Below are 17,504 nucleotides of genomic sequence, written 5' to 3' on the forward strand. Positions count from 1 at the left end.
TATTCCTTCTCAGTTCCCAAATAACAGATGTCAAGTCTGTGCTTGTTGGCAAAGTCCAGTTGAACTTTATTTGTCAGCTGTGCCACTGGGAAACTTGTTTTAAATACAAAATTTAGAAAGAATTAACAACTAGCCTTGCAGCAAGCTAGTCAGATTAATTGTCTTTCGCGAATACAGAAGTTGAGTTTTCTTTCAAATCATAATACACCAGATAAAGTAACTGGGTAATTTTGATTAGCAAAGCGAGCAGCAAAGGTTTCAGAAATATAGATGGAGTGAGCAAGAAGAGAAACAGAACAGAGCAACAGAAGCACTTTTCCATTCCGGTAAGTGATTCTTAAGAGAATTGTTATCTCAAAGTCTGGCCTTCTTTTTACTGCTGATTGGCTTTAACTATTTCGAATTTTCTCAATTCAGCCAAAGTGTTTGTCCATCAATTTAAGAGATATGGGTTTTTGAATATGTTGGTGTAATTTTCCCATTCAATCACTTGCCAATTTTCCAAATTATCGACACATGCATCTCAACATTACTTAGAAAAAACACAGCCTTCAGGGCATTATGACCTTTGACTGTCTATTACCATGGAAACGAGACTGCCTGTGCTGGAAAAGCAGCAGCATACAATGGGGTCTTTTAGCTATTTGGCGTCACTGACCTTGTTTGGCTCAACAATTTGCAAATGTTAAAATCTAGGTTGAATGAAAGAAAACTAAAGTGGATTTTCTGGATGAACCCTTAATGGGTTTCCAGCTTTGTTGCACTCAAATTATGCTTAATGTGTTCTCATTTAAACCTTTTACCTTTATCATCTATAGCTAACTAGACAAGCCAATTTCTATCAGTCCTCCCTTTTGATTCTTCTAAAGATTAATAAGATGAATCAAAATAATGAATAGAAATTAAGGAAGAAATGTGACAAGATAGAAGTAAGCGCGGGGAGGAACGCATTCACATTGTCTGTAATCGTTCACTTGTTTGTGAACAGCCTTCAACACTGGAACGGGCAAAGCTTTGCAAGCGATACAAGCATTTTGGAAGCATTTTATTCAAAAAAATAATTATACAGTACCATAACGATTCAGTAATAATGGAAATTGATTATATGAATGGAGTAATATTTGGGTAATAATGCAATAATGCAGTAATAAAAGTTCAATAGTAGGAGCCTTGTTCAATGTCATGGGCTGGTAGTGCAGTTGGACCACTATGAACCACTTTGATTGTTGGGGCATTATAGGTAGCCATACATTGGCTAATGCATCTGATCGGCAAGATCACTACGTAAATGACAAGCACAAATATGAAAAATCAGAGAAGTCCCTGAATGATAGAAATTCCTGTGCCACCCACCCATCCAGAGAACCATCCCCAAAGAGTGGTGTCAGAGGGTTGGTAAAGTTTCCTAACTTCTTCTTGCATATGTGCTGACAAGCTTTTGATTTCTTCTGAATAACTGGGATGTTGGTGCAACACTCTGCACCAATCAGGGCACAGGTTCCACCTTTTTCAGCTAGCAAATAGTCAAGTGCCATCCGATTCTGTAAAGCCACAGTTCGAATGGTGAGCATCTCGGCTGAAATGCTACTTCGGGCTCGGGCAGTGTCATTGGCTTTTTTCTCTCGGTCTACGGCCAATTTAATGTATTCTCCGGTCAATACGATGACGCCATAGGCAGGGATGAGAGCAGAAAATAATTTTGCAGCCCCTGTGATCTTGCGTTTAGACCTCGTGATGATAGTGGTAGGTTGATATTTCTCAAACTGTGGGATGAGAGGTCCATGTTTTGAGTCTGCGTTTATAGCATCGGCTAGGGAAAGGGAAAGGAATGGCGGATGAAGGGGACAATGTATCCTGAATAGCACGCTCCTCTCTAGCTCATTGGGAGCCAAGGTTATGCAGTATTACCGCAGATGTAATAGGTGCCATTATAGGTAGAATATTGGGCAACCACTTGTGGGGACCAAAGTTCTGTACAATTTGTCCCATCGGTGTGATTAGGTAGCCCTTTAAAGTCGATGGGATTCCCTTCATGTCCATAGACCACTACCTTTCTTGTGTCATGAGTGCACTGTGTACTGGCACTCGCATCCAAATAATATTCACATTTACTGTATCCCGCATTCCATGCTCTATGATTATAGCCGATTAACCATATGGTCCCAGTGTGGTTATGACCAGTTGGGAAGGTTACTTGGGGTGGTTTCTGTTTCTGATCATAGACATGTTGATACCATCGCTTGAAAGTGTTTAATGGGCGGCCTGTAGATCGCCATCTCTTAACCTCATCGTTTATCGTTTCTTTGGTTCTGGTGTCTCCACGTTGGGGAAGGGTATAGTCGGGATTTTGGAAAATGTACCATTCTGCCATTTGGGATAAAGTAAAAGGAACAGGTTGTCGTGGGATACCGACTTGGGAATTGGTAGGGATAGAAGAACACACCCAGCATTTAGAGACGTTAAAGTCTCTGGCATAGGTACAGGACATGTAAAGGAACGTGTTAACATTGAACTCCTGGGTAAGGCCTGCTGGACCAAACATGGAACTGAAAATCAATATTATGGCAAATATTTTGACAGATTCTGATTTTGGTACGCGCACTTCACATGTGACGCGTGAATGCATGATTTCTTTCCTTGGAGTTTCACGGCTGACTGGGATGTGAGTAATATCTGGTAGGGGCCTTCCCACTTGGCTCCTAAAGGTTCGCACTGAATCTTTTTTTACGTAAACGGAATCGCCGGGCACCGAGTCGTGGCCCCCCTCAGGAGGAACGCCCCACGCCGCCGACACCTGACAGCATTTGTTAAGTTTTGACAATAACTAAGTAAAACATCACTAATCAGATGACAGTCTGCCTTTCTTAAGTCAATAGTTCCTGGCAGTGACATGAGTCTGCCAGTGATGACCTCAAAAGGGCTTAGGCCTGTGGTTCTGTTTGGGGTTGCTCTGATACTGCACAAACCTAGTGGCAAGGCTTGAATTCAATTCCTGCCTTCTTGGTTGTATTTGGACAATCGTTCTTTTAAAGTCCAGTTCATGCGTTCCACTTGTCCTGATGTTTCTGGATGATAAGGGCAGTGTAGATTCCAATCGATGTTCAGTAACCTGCACACCATCTGGCAAACAGCACCTGTAAAGTGGGTTCCATTGTCTGAGTCAATGCTAGCTGGTACTCCCCATCTGGGAATATAGCCTTTGCATCGGACTTTGGATGTATGGGTGGCTGTAGCCCTCCTGGCTGGAGCAGCCTCTACCCATCTAGAGAACTTATCCACTATTACAAGGAAGTCAGTGTATCTTTGACATGTAGGAAGGGCGATGTAATTGACCTGTATGTTCTGGAATGGTCCTGCAGGGGCAGGAGCTTTTAGCTGAGGCATTGATGTTATAGGTCCAAAGTTGTTCTTTTGACATGTTACACAGTGGTTTGATACCAATTGTGCATGTTTTTTGAATCCTTTGCCACACCAACTTTTCTGGAATCGAGCCATCATCTGTCCTGGGGCTAAACGTCCCCATGAATGGATCTGTTGGGCCAGAAATGGCATCAGTGCCTGTGGTGCAACTGTGTATCAGTCTGAACTTGTCTCCATCTATCATCATCATACAACTGGATACCTGAGTCTAACCATGACCATTTCTCTTCTTGTGTAGAGTCATGTTGCATTTCACGTAGACCTTGTAATAAATTGGTCACTCCCAATTTGTAGATGTGTCTTGGTTCTGCTGAAGAATCCCAATGGGAGGCAGCTTCCTTTGCTACTCAGTCTGCAAGGGTGTTTCCTTGGCTTCTGTAGTGTTGTCTTGAATACGGACCTTACACTTTAGAATGGATACTTCTTTTGGCAAAGCTATGGCTTCTGGGAGGTCATCATTTCAGTGGTGGGAGTCCACAACTCGCTGTCTGATAGGGTCCTAGAAGCAGAAATCCTGATCTCTTAAAATAAATGTCTTGGATATCCAATTGAAGGACTGGGACATACAGGGCAATCGACTGAGATCTGCAAAATGGTGTTAAGCTGAAAGCTCCACTTCAGCCAGCACTCACACAATGGGCCAAATGGCCTCTATCTGGACCAGAACTTTCAGGTTTTTACTCTGATAGTTGGAGTTTGTTTCTGATGATAATAGCCTCGAAAGGACTGGAGTTTAACATTCTCGATATTAGTGAAATAAATCAGCTGTTTTAAACACGTTGTAGATTTTTGTCTTTCCTGCCTGAGTGTTTAACATCACCTGGCTGGAGCTCAGGAAGCACAATCTCACCTCATAGAATCAGAGAATTTACAGTGCAGGAGGTCATTCGGCCCATTGAGTCTGTGACAGCCCTTGGAAAGAGCATCCTACTTAAGCCCACACCACCACCCTATCACTGTAACCCCATCTAACCTTTTGGACACAAAGGGCAATTTAGAATAGTCAATCCACCTAACCTGCACATCTTTGGAGTGTGGGAGGAAAGCGGAGCACCCGGAGGAAACCCTCGCAGACACGGGGAGAACGTGCAGACTCCGCACAGACAGTGACCCAAGCCGGGAACCGAACCCGGGTCCTTGGTGCTGTGAATCAACAGTGCTACCCACTGTGCTACCGTGCCACCCTTGCATCCAAGCTCCCGGATTGTCTGTCTTCTCTCCGAGTAAGATTCTGTTTGTCTCTTGTATTTCACTGTGACAGGGCAGAGACCTGATTGAAGGATTCAAACATGGGAGTTCTGGGAAAAATGGGCAAGGATTTGGGAGGTGGCAACATGTTTAAAGAGTTTGGAGAGGAGAGGGAGGTTGAAGATGGGGCAGTAATTTGTAAGGATGGCAGGGTCAAGGGTTTGTTTTATTGAGGAGGGGGTGATGATGGCAGATTTGAAGGACAGAAGGACAGTACCTGAAGAGAGAGAAATGTTGACAATATCCAGGGACACAGGGTAGTTGGCTGATGGTCGATGGAGCAGGAGCTGGGTCACATGGACAAGATGAGCTCTGAGAGGGCATGAGGGGAGATGGGAGAGAAACTAGAGAAAGATGTGGGTTCAGGACTCGGGAAAGGATGAAATTTAGAGACAGTTTGGTCCGGTGGGCTCATGGAAGGGAGGGAAGCAGCAGAGGCAGCTGATCGGATTTACTCAATCTCAGTCACAAAGAAGCTCCACAAGCTCCTCACACTTCTCGTTGGAGGTGAGGATGGACGAGACAGGAGAGAGCGAGAGAACTTCAAAAGGAACTAACTTGTGTCAGAGATATTAAAACTTTTTAGCACTCTGCGTATTTAACACAAATCTAATTTATTTGACTTTTAGCCAGAATATTAGCCCTTGTAAATGGGCTGGAGTTTGTTATCAGCAGAAAGAGACCCAAATGAGACCTGAATGTGAGGAACAGCAAAATCCAATCACTGTGGTTATTTGTGGCATCGTTGGTGCTGCTGCAGGTTGGATAACTGAGTGAATTCCTTCCCACACTCAGAGCAGGCGAATGGTCTCTCCCCAGTGTGAATTCGCTGGTGTGTCTGCAAGTTGAATAATCGAGTGAATCCCTTCCCACAATTGGCGCAGATGAACGGTCTCTCTCCAGTGTGAACTCGCTGGTGCTTTTGCAGAGTGGATGAGTTTGTGAATCCCTTCCCACACTTGGAGCAGGCAAATGGCCTCTCCCCAGTGTGAATTCGCTGATGTGCAGTGAGGTGTGATGATCGTCTGAACCCAGTCCCACACTGAGAGCACCTGAACGGTCTCTCGTTGGTGTGAACACGTTGATGGCACTTCAGATCCCAAGAACTTTTATAGCACTTCCCGCAGTCTGCACATTGGAACGGTCTCTCTCCAGTGTGAAATCGCTGGTGAATCCGCAGGTGGGATGACTGAGTGAATCCCTTCCCACACTCGGAGCAGGTGAATGGTCTCTCCCCAGTGTGAATTAGCTGGTGTGTGGACAGAGTAGATGACTGAGTGAATCCCTTCCCACACTTGGCGCAGGTGAATAGTCTCTCCCCGGTGTGAATTCGCTGATGTAAAGTGAGCTGAGATGATCGTCTGAACCCAGTCCCGCAGTGAGAGCACCTGAATGGTTTCTCATCAGTGTGAACACGTTGATGGCTCATCAGATCCCAAGAACTTTTAAAGCACTTCCCGCAGTCTGGACATTGGAAAGGTCTCTCATCAGTGTGAACTAGCTGGTGTCTCAGCAGGAGGGATGACTGAGTGAATCCTTTCCCACACTCTGAGCAGGTGAATGGTCTCTCCCCAGTGTGAATTCGCTGGTGCTTCTGCAGAGCGGATGCCTGAGTGAATACCTTCCCACACTTGGCGCAGGCAAATGGCCTCTCCCCACAGTGAATTCGCTGGTGCTTCTGCAGGTTGAATGACTGAGTGAATACCTTGCCACACTTGGCACAGACAAATGGCTTCTCCCCAGTGTGAATTCGGTGATGTGCAGTGAGGTGGGATGAGTTTCTGAACCCAGTCCCGCAGTAAGAGCACCTGAACAGTCTCTCGTCAGTGTGAACTTGCTGGTGTGCCTGCAGGCCGGATGACCGAGTGAATCCCTTCCCACATGTGGTGCAGGTGAATGGTCTCTCCCCAGTGTGGCTGCGTTGATGAGTTTCCAGCTGGGATGGGGAAGTGAATCCTTTCCCACAGTCCCCACATTTCCACGGTTTCTCCTCAGTGCGACTGCATTTGTGGCTTGTGAGGCCTGATGACTGACTGAATCCTCGTCCACACACACAAATCATGTACGGTTTCTCCCCACTCTGAACGATGCTTTTTCCTTCCATGTTCAAAATCCACTGATATTCAGGATCTGATAAATTGAGGACTCTGTCAGATCCCGATGTGATGCTTGGTTTGATTTTTCGGACTTAGAATCCTCCACTTCGAACACCCTGTGAAACTGATTTAAAAACAGAAAATAGGGAGTGAGAGAGAACCCACAAAAACACACAGTCAGGTTGTGAAATTGAGCTGAATGAATCTGGTGATTTGTGGGGCCGGCTCTGGGAAAAAGTGACCATGAAAACTGCTGGCTTGTCATAAAAACCCAACTGGCCTCTTTGGGAGGAGAAAGAGGTGAAGAGGGATTTTGTATATCTACAAGACATGTTAAGGGAATAGTTGGCAAAAAAAATTCAATCTTGAGCTTCATAAGCAGAAATATTGATACCAAAACTATGCTTCTGGTGGCACAGTGATTAGCACTGCTGCCTCACAGTGCCAGGGACCCGGGTTCAATTCCGGCCTTGGTGACTGTCTGTGTGGAGTTTGCACTTTCTCCCCGTGTCTGCGTGGGTTTCCACCCGGTGCTCAGGTTTTCTCCAACAGTCCAAAGAAGGGAAAGTTAGGTGGATTGGCCTTGATATATTGCCCCTTAGTGTCCAGGGATGTGCAGGTTCAGTGGGGCTACAGGGACAGGGTAGGGGTGTGGGCCTGGCAGGGTGCACTTTCAGAGAATCAGTGCAGACTCGATGGGCAAAATGGCCTCCTTCTGCACTGTAGGAATTCTATGGTTCTAATTCTATTCTATGAATCTTTATAAAGCTCTGGTCACCACTCTTCAGGAAGGATGTGAAGGTTCTTGGAGAAGGTGCAGAGGAGATTTACCAGAATGGTTCCAGCAAAGGAGGTTGAGGGGAGATTTGATTCAGGGACACAAGATTATGCCAAGTTTCGATCAGGTGGACAAAGAAACTTTGTTTCCATTCACCGATCGTACAAGCAGTCGGGACACAGATTTAAAGTTTTGGGTAAAACCTGGATTGAACTATATAAGATGCTGAGGGGTCTTGACAAGGGTGGATGTGGAGAGGATGTTTCCTCTTGTGGGAGAATCTGGAACAAGGGGGTCACTTGCAAAGTGAGGGGTCACCCATTTCAGATGGGGATAAGGATTTGTTTTTTTTCTTGAGGGTTGCAAGACAGGGGGTGGCATAGCAGTTAGCACTGCTGCCTCACAGCACCAGGGACCAGAGTTCAATTCCCACCCTGACTGTGTGGAGTTTGCACTTTCTCCCCATGTCTGTGTGGGTTTCCTCGGGGTGCTCCAGTTTCCTCCCACAGTTCAAAGATATGCAGGTTAGGTTGAATCGGTTAGGATTGTATTCCATAAGACATAGGAGCGGAAGTAAGGCCATTCGGCCCATCGAGTCCACTCCGCCATTCATCATGGCTGATTTCAACTCCATTTACCCGCTCTCTCTCCATAGCCCTTAATTCCTCGAGAAATCAAGAATTTATCAACTTCTGTCTTAAAGACACTCAACGTCCCAGCCTCCACCGCCCTCTGTGGCAATGAAATCCACAGACCCACCACTCTCTGGCTGAAGAAATTTCTCCTCATCTCTGTTCTCAAGTGACTCCCTTTTATTCTAAGGCTGTGCCCCCGGGTCCTAGTCTCCCCTGCTAATGGAAACAACTTCCCTACATCCACCCTATCTAAGCCATTCATTATCTTGTAAGTTTCTATTAGATCTCCCCTCAACCTCCTAAACTCCAATGAATATAATCCCAGGATCCTCAGACGTTCATTGTATGTTAGGCCTACCATTCCTGGGATCATCCGTGTGAATCTCCGCTGGACCCGCTCCAGTGCCAGTATGTCCTTCCTGAGGTGTGGGGCCCAAAATTGCTCACAGTATTCTAAATGGGGCCTAACTAATGCTTTATAAAGCTTCAGAAGTACATCCCTGCTTTTATATTCCAAGCCTCTTGAGATAAATGACAACATTGCATTTGCTTTCTTAATTACGGACTCAACCTGCAAGTTTACCTTTAGAGAATCCTGGACTAGGACTCCCAAGTCCCTTTGCACTTCAGTATGATGAATTTTGTCACCGTTTAGAAAATAGTGCACGCCTCTATTCTTTTTTTCCAAAGTGCAAGACCTCGCACTTGCCCAGGTTGAATTTCATCAGCCATTTCTTGGACCACTCTCCGAAACTGTCTAAATCTTTCTGCAGCCTCCCCACCTCCTCCATACTACCTGCCCCTCCACCTATCTTTGTATCATCGGCAAACTTAGCCAGAATGCCCCCAGTCCCGTCATCTAGATTGTTAATATATAAAGAGAACAGCTGTGGCCCCAACACTGAACCCTGCGGGACACCACTCGTCACCGGTTGCCATTCCGAAAAAGAACCTTTTATCCTAACTCTCTGCCTTCTGCCTGACAGCCAATTGTCAATCCATGTTAGTACCTTGCCTCGAATACCATGGGCTCTTATTTTACTCAGCAGTCTCCCGTGAGGCACCTTATCAAAGGCCTTTTGGAAGTCAAGATAGATAACATCCATTGGCTCTCCTTGGTCTAACCTATTTGTTATCTCTTCAAAGAACTCTAACAGGTTTGTCAGGCATGACCTCCCCTTACTAAATCCATGCTGACTTGTCCTAATCTGACCCTGCACTTCCAAGAATTTAGAAATCTCATCCTTAACAATGGATTCTAGAATCTTGCCAACAACCGAGGTTAGGCTAATTGGCCTATAATTTCCCATCTTTTTCCTTGTTCCCTTCTTGAACAGGGGGGTTACAACAGCGATTTTCCAATCCTCTGGGACTTTCCCGGACTCCAGTGACTTTTGAAAGATCATAACTAACGCCTCCACTATTTTGTCAGCTATCTCCTTTAGAACTCTAGGATGTAGTCCATCTGGGCCCGGAGATTTATCAATTTTTAGACTTCTTAGTTTCTCTAGCACTTTCTCCTTTGTGATGGCTACCATATTCAACTCTGCCCCCTGACTCTCCGGAATTGGTGGGATATTACTCATGTCTTCTACTGTGAAGACTGATGCAAAGTACTTATTTAGTTCCTCAGCTATTTCCTTGTCTCCCATCACAAAATTACCAGCATCATTTTGGAGCGGCCCAATGTCAACTTTTGCCTCCCGTTTGTTTTTAATGTATTTAAAGAAACCTTTACTATCATTCCTAATGTTACTGGCTAGCCTACCTTCATATTTGATCCTCTCTTTCCTTATTTCTCTGTTTGTTTTTGTAGCCTTCCCAATCTTCTGACTTCCCACTACTCTTTGCCACATTATAGGCTTTCTCTTTTGCTTTGATGCATTCCCTAACTTCCTTTGTCAGCCATGGCTGCCTAATCACCCCTCTGATAACCTATTTCTTTTCTTTGGGATGAACCTCTGCACTGTGTCCTCAATTACTCCCAGAAACTCCTGCCATTGCTGTTCTACTGTCTTTCCCACTAGGCTCTGCTCCAAGTCGATTTTCGTCAGTTCCTCCCTCATGCCCCTGTAGTTACCTTTATTTAACTGGAACACCTTTAAATCTGATTCTACCTTCTTTCTTTCAAATTGGTGATTGAATTCTACCATATTATGATCACTGCCTCCTAAGTGCTCCCTTACTTTAAGATCTTTAATCAAGTGTGGCTCATTACATAACACTAAGTCCAGAATGGCCTGTTCCCTCGTGGGCTCCATCACAAGCTGTTCCAAAAAGCCCTCCTGTAAACATTCAATGAATTCCCTTTCCTTGGGTCCACTGGCAGCATTATTTACCCAGTCCACCTGCATATTGAAGTCCCCCATGATCACTGTGACCTTGCCTTTCTGACATGCACTTTCTATTTCGTGGTGCATTTTGTGCCCCTGGTCCTGACCACTGTTAGGAGGCCTGTACATAACTCCCATTATGTTTTTTTTGCCTTTGTGGTTCCTCAACTCTACCCACACAGACTCCACATCATCTGACCCTATGTCATTTCGTGCTATTGATTTAATTTCATTCCTAATTAACAAGGCAACCCCGCCCCCTCTGCCCACCTCCCTGTCTTTTCGATAGGTTGTGAATCCCTGGATGTTTAAATGCCAGTCCTGAACCCCCTGCAACCACGTCTCTGTGATGCCTACCACATCATACCTGCCAGTCACAATCTGGGCCACAAGCTCATCTACCTTGTTCCGTACACTGCGCGCATTTAAATATAGCACCTTTAATTCTCTATTGACCGTCCCTTTTTGTTTTCTTAGTGTGGTGGACCTTGGTTTACTGAGCCTTTCCATACACTGTGTCATATTTTGTGGGATGGGGACTATCGTAACCTCTCCTGAGTTTTGTCTTTTCGTGCTTTTTTGTATTCCTAAGCAGCTACGCTTCCCACTGATTACTTCACCTCTTGGTTCCCTGACTTTCCCTTCCCCTCCAATCTTTAGTTTAAAGTCCGATTGACCACCCTATTTATTCTTTTCGCCAGAACACTGGTCACAGCTCGGTTCAGGTGGAGACCATCCCAACGGCATAGGTCCCCCCTGTCCCAAAACTGATGCCAGTGTCCCATGAAAAGGAACCCCTCTTTCCCACACCACTCTTTCAGCCACGTGTTAACTTTCCTTATTCTTGCCTCCCTATGCCAATTTGCACGTGGCTCGGGCAGTAATCCGGAGATTCTGACCATTGAGGACCTGTTTTTTAATTTGAATCCTAGCTTTTTATAATCTCTAAACAGGCCCTCTTTCCTAGACTTGCCTATGTTGTTGGTACCGACATGGACCACAACAACTGGATCCTCCCCCTCCCTCTCCAGTATCCTTTCAAGCCGGTCAGAGATGTCCCGCACCCTAGCACCGGGCAGGCAACATACCATGCGGGACTCTTTATCCGGCTCACAAAGGATACTATCTATCCCCCTGATAATAGAATCCCCTACAACTACAACTTGCCTATTTACTCCCTCCCCTTGAATGGCCTGCTGAACCATGGTGCCTTGGTCAGCTGACTCATCCTTCCTGCAGCCCTGTTCGCCATCCACAAAGGGAGCAAGTGCCTCATACCTGTTGGACATAGTCAAGGGCTGAGGCTCCTGAGTTCCTGACTGCCAGTTCCCTTTACCTGCCTGACTTGCAGTCACACCCTGCTGTCCCTGGCCACTGGCAGGATTTAAACTACTTACTCTGACTGGTGTGACTGCCTCCTGAAACACAGTGTCCAGGTAAGTCTCCCCCTCCCGTATGTGCCTCAGTGTTTGAAGCTCAGACTCCAGCTCATCAACTCTGAGCCGGAGCTCTTCGAGCAGCCAACACTTACTGCAGATGTGGTCGCTGCAGCTCGCAATGGGATCTGCCAGCTCCCACATCAAGCAGGTCAAGCACATCACCTGACCAGCCATCACTAGTTAATTAATTAGTTTAATTTAAGTTTATGAGTTTAGCTGTGTTTTTTTTTTAAATTTGGGGCAGATTTGCTATCAACCACTCAGATCACAGATTCCCTCTGACGTCACTTTTGGGGAAAAAACTGGAAAACAGGAAGTTTCCGTTAGGCTTTTATACTCACAGAGACTGCTCCTCCTCCTCCGAACGGCTCCCGAAATTAGGCCCGAAGAAAGAGAGAGAACAAAACAGTAGGGAAAAAGCACCTTCTCCCACTCTTCACCGAATTACCTCACTGCACCAAATTACCAAATTCTCACTCAGTCTGTATCTCTCTCACTCAGGCTGTAATGTATTCCAGTATTCGCTGGAACATAGAACATAGAACATACAGTGCAGAAGGAGGCCATTTGGCCCATCGAGTCTGCAGCGACCCACTTAAGCCCTCACTTCCCCCTCATCCCCGTAACCCAATAACCTCTCCCAACCTTTTTGGTTACTAAGGGCAATTTAGCATGGCCAATCCACCTAACCTGCGCGTCTTTGGACTGTGGGAGGAAACCGGAGCACTCGGGAGGAAACCCACGCAGACACGGTGAAAATGTGCAGACTCCGCACAGACAGCGGGGAATCGAACCTGGGACCCTGGCGCTGTGAAGCCACAGTGCGACCGTGCTGCCCCAAGTTCAAAAGAATGAGGGCGGATCTCATAGAAACCTAGAAACAGTGGGTGGCGCAGTGGTTAGCACTGCTGCCTCATGTCGCCAAGGACCCGAGTTCGATTCCGGCCCCGGGTCACTGTGTGTGTGGAGTTTGCATATTCTCTCTGTGTTTGTGTGGGTCTCACCCCCACAAATCCAAAGATGTGCAGGGTAGGTAGATTGGCCACGTTAAAATTGCCCCTGAATTGCAAAAAAAGAATTGGGCACTCTAAATTTATGTTTAAAAAAAAAAACAGGGCGAGACAGAGTAGATTCAGGAGGGATGTTCCTGATAGTGGGTGTGTCCAGAAATAGGGGTCACAGTCTGAGGATACGGGGTAGACCATTTAGGACAGAGATGAGGAGAAATTTCTTCACCCACAGAGTGGTGAGCCTAGGAATGTTTTCAAGAAGCAGTTCGATACAGCACTTAGGGTGAAGGGGATCAAAGGATATGGGTGAAAGCGGGATTAGGCTATTGAGCCGAATCAGCTCTGATCATGATGAATGGTGGAGCAGGCTCGAAGGGCCAAATGGTCTCCTCCTGCTCCTATTTTCTACGTTGCTCCATATCTATGCATGTAAATGGTCCAGGAGGTATGAGGAAGAATATTTTTACCCAGCCAGTGTCAATGCCGAAACTTGCTGCCTCTGATGGAGTTTGGAAATAGACACAATAAATGATGTTTTTAAAAATTGGATAGAAACCTGAGAGAAATAAAGCTGTGCGGACACAGAGACAGAGCAGGAGAATGACTCTGACTGGATTGCTCCAGATAATAATAATCCTTATTAGTGTCACAAGTAGGCTTACATTAACACTGCAATGAAGTTACTGTGAAAATTCCCTAGTCTCCATACTCCAGCTCCTGTTCGGGTACAATTTAGTTCGGCAATTTATGACCTTCCAGACACATTCATTTCAGTAATTTCAGATTATAATCATCACTCCGATATTTTTAGACAGTTGGTGCTGGTAACGGTTCTGCTGTTGCCATTTATACCTCACCTGGACCTGTCTTTTATTTCTTCTCTTGTCCTATTAGTTTATTTACTTATCTCATTGTCACCCAGTTTTGTCTTGCACCATTATCCCCCTTGTCATTTAATCACTTCAGCCTCACATCCTCCCAAACTGCTCCCTCTGAAATGGCCGAGCAAGCCACTCAGTTCAAGGGCAATTAGGGATGGGCAGCAAATGCCGGCTCAGCCGGCGACACCCACATCCCAAGAACAAATAAAGGAAAGTCGGCAGTTAGAAAGGCAAATGCAATGTTCGCATTCATTTCAAGAGAGCTACAATACAGGATGAATGGGGATGAGAAACATATCAGCCATGATCGAATGGCAGAGCAAACTTGAAAACTCAATGGGCTGAATGGCCTAATTCTGCTTCTCTATCTTTTTTTTTAAATGAGGGGATCTCATAGAAACATTTGTAAAAAGATTGTTGTAATCCATCCCAGACCTGGATACAGATCAATTGATTCTTGGAGGAGACTTCAATTGTGTTCTGGATCCTAAATGGACTGGTCCAAGCTGATTCAACCACAACAAAAACATGAAAAAGGAATGAAACCAGACGGACCACCCGGCATCGACCCAGGCACCAGAAATGACAACGGCAAACCCAGCAAAAGATTTTTAAAAACTATTCCCATCAGTAGATTGTAAAAGGATTACAGGACACAGATTTAAGATTGTGAATAAGATCTACAGGGGAGATAGGAGGTAGTGAGTGATAATGATCTGGAACACCATCCTTCCACACAAAGGTCGATAATCTCCAGATCCAGATCGTCCCACTCATTGAAACATCGCCCGACAAAGATGACAAACGCGCATGCGCCCTGATGCACATCCAATAAAGATGGCGGCCGTTATCCCGAGCCGAACAAGAGGAGCTGCAGCTCCGCTCGGTACAAATGGGGTCCCGGAAACTCTTTTCCGAGGATTGCAGCACCGAATGGTGCTGACAGAATTTGATGTGAGGATTGGTTGTGAGTTTCCTGTCTGCGAATCCCTTTCTCAGCCCCTGTGAAAGAAGTTTACAAAGGCATCACTGTCAGTCCAGAAATGAAATTCAGGAAAGATAAATATTTCTCCTGGTTTGAGTTTGCGTTGTGTAAATCCTCCCTGACTAATTCCCTGGGAAAGAAGTTTCCAAAATTAATCACTATCAGTCCAGGATAGAAATCCACAACATTCTCCCCTCCTGCTTCCTGGTCCAGGATGACCGCTCATGCCCCCCGCTGCACACTGACCCTCTTGTCATCAGCAGTGATTTGAGGGTGGTGTCTACTCACGGTTGTGAGTTTCTACCTGGGTCTTCATGTGGCTGAACAGAGCCGCAGAGCTTTGGACACATGGGACAGGATGTCTAATAAGACAGTGAAATCCCATCTCTGCCACCGCTTTGCATCATCAATATCTGGATCTGTAAAGATTTAATCACCTGCTAATGGTCGCATTCCTAGCATTGTTTGGCATCTTTGAATCTGTCTATATATGTGTTTCTGGAACAGACCTCTTCATTCGCCTGAGGAAGGAGCAGCGCTCCGAAAGCTAGCGACATCGAAACAAACCTGTTGGACTTTAACCTGGTGTTGTAAGACTTCGTACCATCAATAAGGCATTGGGACTCAAAGACTAATGCAGTTTGATGGACAAGTTGTCTCCATTCTGAACAATGGGGAACAAGCTCCTCCCACTCATTGAATATCGCCCCGACAAAGATGACAAACGCGCATGCGCCCTGATGCACATCCAACAAAGATGGCGGCCGTTAACCCGGAGCCGAACATGAGGAGCTGCAGCTCCGCTCGGTACAAACTGTGTCCCGGAAACTCTCTTCCGAGGATTGCAGCTTGCAGCAGCTTTTCACAACGTTTCCGCCCATCCCCGCGATCTCTCGCTCCCTCCATATTGTTAAACGCCTCTTACCAATGTCAGAATTTATGAAGAGCGGAGAATTTAGCACTCATCCAGAACTCCATTCACGGGAGCGATGTGAACGGAGAATTACGGCCGTTGTTTCTGTCAGGATATTGCTGGTGTAAAAGAAAATAAATTATTTGAATTGTATTTTTGTGTTTGTATTGAGATCTTTCCAACCTTCTTTCTCCAGTGTAATATAGTTAAGTTTTCTTTGCCCGACTCCCGGCTCCATTCCTCCCTCAGCCCCACTGCTGGAAACAGCCGCTCCAACACGCCCAGACCTCCGAGCAAAGTGACACTGCGCATGCTCGATACACCGAGCAATGCGTCTGCGCACTGGGCTCCTGTGGAGTGTACAGGGCACATTCACAGGCGCAGTGAATGTTGGGTAATAGCCGCACCATTGACACCACAAGCAGTAAATACAAAATAACTTCGTTATCAACTGATAAAAATAATCAAACAAATTATTGTCAATAGGTCATCTATTTTCCATTTCTCAAGATGATTAAATGCTGCTCTCCTGTGGAACAATGCAGAACTTAAGGTTTTTTTCCCCCAATGGGTCCTTCCTCTCTCCTCCCCAAAAGATGCAAACTCTTGCTGGATTCAATCCCAGAATCAGTAATTCCTCTATCTTCTTCCCTCTTGCTCGTGATACTGAATGTTCAGTGTTTTCTAGAATGATCCAGCACAGATGTCACTTGGCACACCATGTCTATACTGACCCTGTACAAGAGCTGCCACTTTTCCTGGTTAAATTCCATTTGCCACTGTTCTGCCCATATAACCAGCCCATCTGTATCATGCTGTAATTTAAGGCTTTTCTCCTCGCTAGTTACCACACCAACAATTTTCCATCTGCAAACTTATCAATCATACCTTCACATATTTCAAGACCTCGATTTTATATATAATTACTCTTGGTGACTGAGGATGCAACAGGATCTCCACCAGCACCTGAACCTGTGCTTCCTTCCTTCGAGAGCTTTAATAGCTCTGGAGAAACAATGCTGAAAACGCTGGTGTTCTGGTCAAGGCTAATATGTGGGTGCTTCCTTGCCTGTCTCTGAATTTACTCCACTCCTGTTCACTCCCCACTTATGTAATACGCATTGACCGTAATGACTGGGAAGAGTTTAGAACATAGAACAGTACAGCACAGTTCAGGCCCTTCGGCCCATGATGTTGTGCCGACCATTTAATCTAATCTCAGATCAACCTAACCTACACCCTTTCAATTTACTGCTGTCCATATGCCAAAACTTCCTAATGTTTCTGACTCCACGCCCTCTGCTGGCAGTGCATTCCACGCACCCACCACTTTCGGTGTAAAGAACCTACCTCTGACATCTCCCCTATACCTTCCTCCAATCACCTTAAAATTATGTCCCCTTGTGACAGCCATTTCCGCCCTGGGGAAAAGTCTCTGGCTCTCCACTCTATCCGTGCTTCCCATTACCTTGTACACCTCTATCAAGTCACCTCTCTTCCTCCTTCGCTCCAGTGAGAAAAGCCCTCGCTCACTCAACCTTTCTTCATAAGACATGCCCTCCAGTCCAGGCAGCATCTTGGCAAATCTCCTCTGTACCCTCTCCAAAGCATCTACATCCTTCCTATAATGAGGCGACCAGAACTGGACACAATATTCCAAGAGTGGTCTAAGTAGGGTTTTATCAAGCTGCAGCAAAACCTCGCAGCTCTTGAACTCAACCCCCCTGTTAATGAAAGCTAACACACCATACACCTTCTTAACAATC

The 17,504-nt window shown here is 45.7% G+C and overlaps 2 protein-coding genes across 2 annotated transcripts in view; one reads left to right on the top strand and one right to left on the bottom strand.

Moving 5' to 3' along the window:
- Positions 1-17,504, top strand: part of LOC140417825 (uncharacterized) — a 118,895-nt gene that overhangs the window by 67,881 nt on the left and 33,510 nt on the right. The gene's annotated exons all lie outside the window — the stretch shown is intronic.
- LOC140419265 (uncharacterized) lies at positions 1,031-16,054 on the bottom strand. Its single transcript, XM_072503100.1, has 2 exons — positions 15,751-16,054; positions 1,031-6,888 (listed from the first exon to the last, which is right to left on the bottom strand). The coding sequence occupies exon 2, from the start codon at positions 6,770-6,772 to the stop codon at positions 5,399-5,401; it is 1,374 nt and encodes a 457-aa protein (XP_072359201.1). The 5' UTR covers positions 6,773-6,888; positions 15,751-16,054; the 3' UTR covers positions 1,031-5,398.

Source organism: Scyliorhinus torazame, chromosome 5 (assembly GCF_047496885.1).
Source record: "Scyliorhinus torazame isolate Kashiwa2021f chromosome 5, sScyTor2.1, whole genome shotgun sequence".
Taxonomy (NCBI): domain Eukaryota; kingdom Metazoa; phylum Chordata; class Chondrichthyes; order Carcharhiniformes; family Scyliorhinidae; genus Scyliorhinus; species Scyliorhinus torazame.

Bases quoted from the DNA above. Each gene is read 5' to 3' on its own strand.
- LOC140419265 (XM_072503100.1), bottom strand. From the start codon at position 6,772: ATGGAAGGAAAAAGCATCGTTCAGAGTGGGGAGAAACCGTACATGATT.